The 4,047-nt window shown below is 62.4% G+C and overlaps 1 protein-coding gene across 1 annotated transcript in view; it reads left to right on the forward strand.

Moving 5' to 3' along the window:
• Window positions 1-4,047, forward strand: part of TNFRSF4 (tumor necrosis factor receptor superfamily, member 4) — a 5,768-nt gene continuing 1,721 nt past the window's right edge. The window contains exons 1-3 of the mRNA XM_010850232.1: window positions 1-3,091; window positions 3,347-3,469; window positions 3,888-4,043. Coding sequence (XP_010848534.1) covers window positions 2,950-3,091; window positions 3,347-3,469; window positions 3,888-4,043 — 421 coding nt within the window. The 5' untranslated portion in view covers window positions 1-2,949. The remainder of the gene's footprint in view (window positions 3,092-3,346; window positions 3,470-3,887; window positions 4,044-4,047) is intronic.

The raw sequence follows: 4,047 nt of genomic DNA on the forward strand, positions 1-4,047 counted from the left end.
AGCATGAATATTGGTGACAGGAATCACATTAATTTACTTCAAAATATAGTTGCCTTTTTCTCTCAGCTTCATTTTTTTGATGGGAAACAAAACCACGTAGACAATTACTTGGGATGTTTGTGGCCAGGCAGCTTCCCCTTGAAGCTTTGCGGTGGGCGGTTTGGTTAGAACCCGAGGCTTCCTAGCGCCTCAGCTGCCAATTTAAAGTCAGGAGCCAGAGTCCAGGCCTGGGTGAGGCTACCTGGGAGGGACCAGGAGGAAATGGGACTTTAGGACGGAGGGGTCTCTAAGGATGAGCGCTCCCAGGGATGGGGGTAGAGAACTAGGGGCACTCACAGAGTTTTGAAAGCACAGGAATCCTGGCCTGGGGCTCCCTGCCAGAGACGGGGAGGAGTAGCCCGGGGGGCTGTGGTGAGGCTGGGGAGCTGGGAGCCTGCAGTGGGGGAGATGAGGTGACAGGTCCTCTACTGGCTCCTTCCCAGGGTCTGCCATGCCTGGTGTGTGGCTGGCGTGTGGGGTGGAGGAGAGGACACACTGGGGGTCAGATGACTGAGGGAGGGTCACTCACCAAGCTCGCTGCCTCCTAGCTGGCCCCTGCCAGGCACCGTTGGAGGCCTAAGCCCACAGGGCCTCAGTGGATGGCTCACCTGGCCAGATGGTGTATGTGGGCCTCGGCTGGGGTGGGGGCTCTGGCTGAGTGGGCATCAGGGCCAGCCTGAGCTGCCCACGTGACCTGCTTCCGAGCATTGTGGGGAGGGGCTGCCCCAGAGGAGCAGGGCGCGGCAACAGAGCTGGTTTCCAGACAAACAAGAGGAAAGAATGTTTTCAGAACTGAGACAGAATGCGGGGCCGTGGCGGTGGCTGGGGCTGAGCGTGTGGGCGGGCAGCTGCCAGCAGGTGTAACTTAGCTGGGACAGAGATGTCAATCAGCCAGGTCCATGGGCTGCCACGTGTGGACCCCGTGTGTGGCAGGTGTTAGGGCCTCGGGCAGAGGGCGGTGTGGTCCTGTAAGGAGTAGGGTGCTGCCAGGCCCTGAGTTACTGCCATCTCAGAAGCTATAGTTTGTCTTAAAAATATTTTTCTCACCTTCAGTGGGAGAGGGGTACAATACTTGCACGCACACGCGTGTATAGCAGACTGCCTGGGGGCTCTATCCCTCCCCTGGGGACCCTCCCTCTCTGGAGGCTGGGGCAGAGGCCTGCGGGCAGAGCCGACTGGTGGAATTTCCTGCAGGTGGGGAGGGAGCCCCACTTCTTACCTGTGCCCGTCACCACCAGGAGGAGGGGGATTTCCAGCCCCTGCGGGAGGCTCCCCGCCTGAAGCTTCAGGTTAACCGTTAAGCAGAGAATCCTGTCTCTTGGTTCAGATTTTAAAGGCACCGAAGACACAGAACAGCCTCTGCCTTGGGGCAGCAGGATGAGAGCTGTGTGGGAGGAAAGCGCGTGCACGTGTGTGCATGCGTGCCTGTGCTCGCCTCCCCTCTCCCCACAGTGCCGGCATACCGGCCGTCCCACTGTCCCGAGGGCCCCCAGGGCTTGTCTTTCCTGTCCCCCCCGAACCCGGGTAGCTGTGGGGTCAGGGAGAGCCTGGCACAGCCTCCAGAGTGTTGGCAGAGGCTGCGCTCATCCAGCCAGGGGGCAGAGCGAGGGTCTGTCCTCATGGGCCACCCCTTCTAGACACAAGCCCAAGGCTTCACGAGGACAGCACACACACGTCCGGGCACGTGGGGCTAACACCACACATGCGTGCCACACATGTGGCTGACACACGCTCCCAGGCACACATCACACCCAGGACACCTGTCAGTGCTTGACCAGCAGCATATGTTGGGTCTGCGTGGGCGGCTTATCCTCTTCCAGTCCTGGAGGCTGGACATCGGAGACCTAGGTGTGGGCATGGCTGGTGTTGCCGTGTAGACAGCTGTTTTCTCTGGGTCCTCATGTGGTCGGCCTCTGTGCATGTCTGTGCCCTGACCTCCTCTTACGTGGACACAAGCCACACGGGATCAGGCCCACCTGTGACCCCACCCCACCATCATTGCCCCCTAAGAGGCCCCTTCTTCCAGCAAAGCCGCACGAGGGTTGGGCTTCCACGTGCGGGCTGTGGCACTAACATGAATTCAGCCCCTGGCGCCTCCTGCTGTGCTCAGGGACATGCAGCTGCTTTCTCACACCTGCACACGCCTGCACACACATGCCCACGCTGGCGCTCATTGTGGGCACTGGTCAGGAGGTGCCTGATCACCAGAACTGCTGGCATTGGTCTGGGCTACTTTTGTACACTTGGGCCAGTGACCATGCTCCAGAGCCCCCAATACCACCTCCCCTCCCCCATAGTGGATGCCTGACCCCATGTGCTGCCCTGGCTTACCCACGGACTCTGGGCACCCTTTGGCGGAGCGGAGGGTGAGGATTGGCATCAGTGCGGCCCCCCATTTCTCCTGAGGGTTCGGCCCTGCAGAGAGAGTGGGAGTCTAGAAGGCAGGTAAAGGCATCCCAAGACCATTCTGTTCCTGGCAGCTTGGCTAGGCCGGGCCGGGCAGGGGGGCAGCCAAGATGCTTGGCTGAAGGGGCTCCGTGAGACAGGAATGGGAGCGTCTTGTGGTGGGTACAGACCAGCTGGGCTGGAGAACTGGCCTGGCCCTAGTAGGGCTGGGGGAGCTGCGGGTCCCCCCTCAGGCCCTGGGTCTACATACCACAGCTGCCGGCTCGGCTGAGCTGAGGCCTGGGGCATTGTCATGGGGTCGGGGCCCCTGGGCCCAGGGCCAGAAGAGAAGGCTGGGAGTGGGCTTCCCAGACTAGCTGCCTTCCAGCGCTTCCTGGGGCCCTCCTAGTCCCCTCCTGGTCCCCTCCTCCTGCCCTCCCCACCCCTCCCCCGCAGCCCTTATAGCCACATCCTGCAAGGAAAAACCCCAGACTCCCAGAGCCTCGAAGCTGAGAGGAGCTGAGAATGTGCGTGGGGACCCAGCCGCCCAGGGCGCCGGGCTCAGCCCTCCTGCTCTTCGGGCTCGTGCTGGGTGCTGCGGCCCAGCCCCACTGTACTGGGGACACCTACCCTAGTGGCAACAGGTGCTGCAAAGAGTGCCCGCCAGGTGAGTGGCCGGGACATGGAGTCGGGGAGGGGTGCCTACAGGGACCTAGGACCAGGAGACAGGGTTGGAGGACACGGATGGGGCGGCAGGGACCTGCAGATGGAGTCACGCACTGCAGGTGTCGTGAGGCAAGTGGAGTTGGGTTAGTGGGTGATCTGGAGCCATGTCTGGGATGACAGGCCAGTCAGAGGCCGGGTGGGGCTCCTGGGGGAGCGCCGGGCTGTGTACGGCTCTGACCCCGGCCTCCCTCAGCAGGTTATGGGATGGAAAGCCGCTGTAACCACAACCAGGACACAGTGTGCAGCCCGTGTAAGCCCGGCTACTACAACGAAGCCGTCAACTACGAGCCCTGCAAGCCCTGCACCCAGTGCAGCCAGAGTGAGCACCATGGGTGCCTGGCACCCACATCAAGACTCGACCGTGGCGGGGGCCTGCCCTGCCCTGCCCCCTGGGGCCCCATAGCCAGCTGAAACGGCCGACAGGGCACCTCCCCTTCCTAGGGGGCCATGACCACGTGGCTTTGGGGTGGGGGTAGGGTGAGACCCAGAGTCAAGGGCTGCAGAGGGTCCTGAGCAGACTGGAGGGTGTTAGAAGGGTGGTCATAGCTGCCGCGGGTTACCCTGGGGGCCGTGTGACCAGGAGGGATGTGGCGTGCTTGGGAAGAGAGAACCAGAAGCCGCCCAGCCGTGAGGGGCTGCTGGTCGGGAAGGTGGCTGTGGACCCTTGACCCCCATCCTCAGCCTGCTCTGCAGCTCTGGCCTCCCCGCTGATTGCACCCACCCCACCCAACCCCCAGGAAGTGGGAGTGAACCCAAGCAGAGATGCACACCTACCAGAGACACGGTCTGTGGCTGCAGGCCGGGCAGCCAGCCCCAGGACAGCTACGGCTACAAGCGTGGAGTTGGTGAGGGGGGGCCTTGGGAGCTATGTGGGAGGAGCATGGCACTCACACGCTG

Source organism: Bison bison, unplaced genomic scaffold (assembly GCF_000754665.1).
Source record: "Bison bison bison isolate TAMUID 2011002044 unplaced genomic scaffold, Bison_UMD1.0 scf7180017864289, whole genome shotgun sequence".
NCBI classification, from domain to species: domain Eukaryota; kingdom Metazoa; phylum Chordata; class Mammalia; order Artiodactyla; family Bovidae; genus Bison; species Bison bison.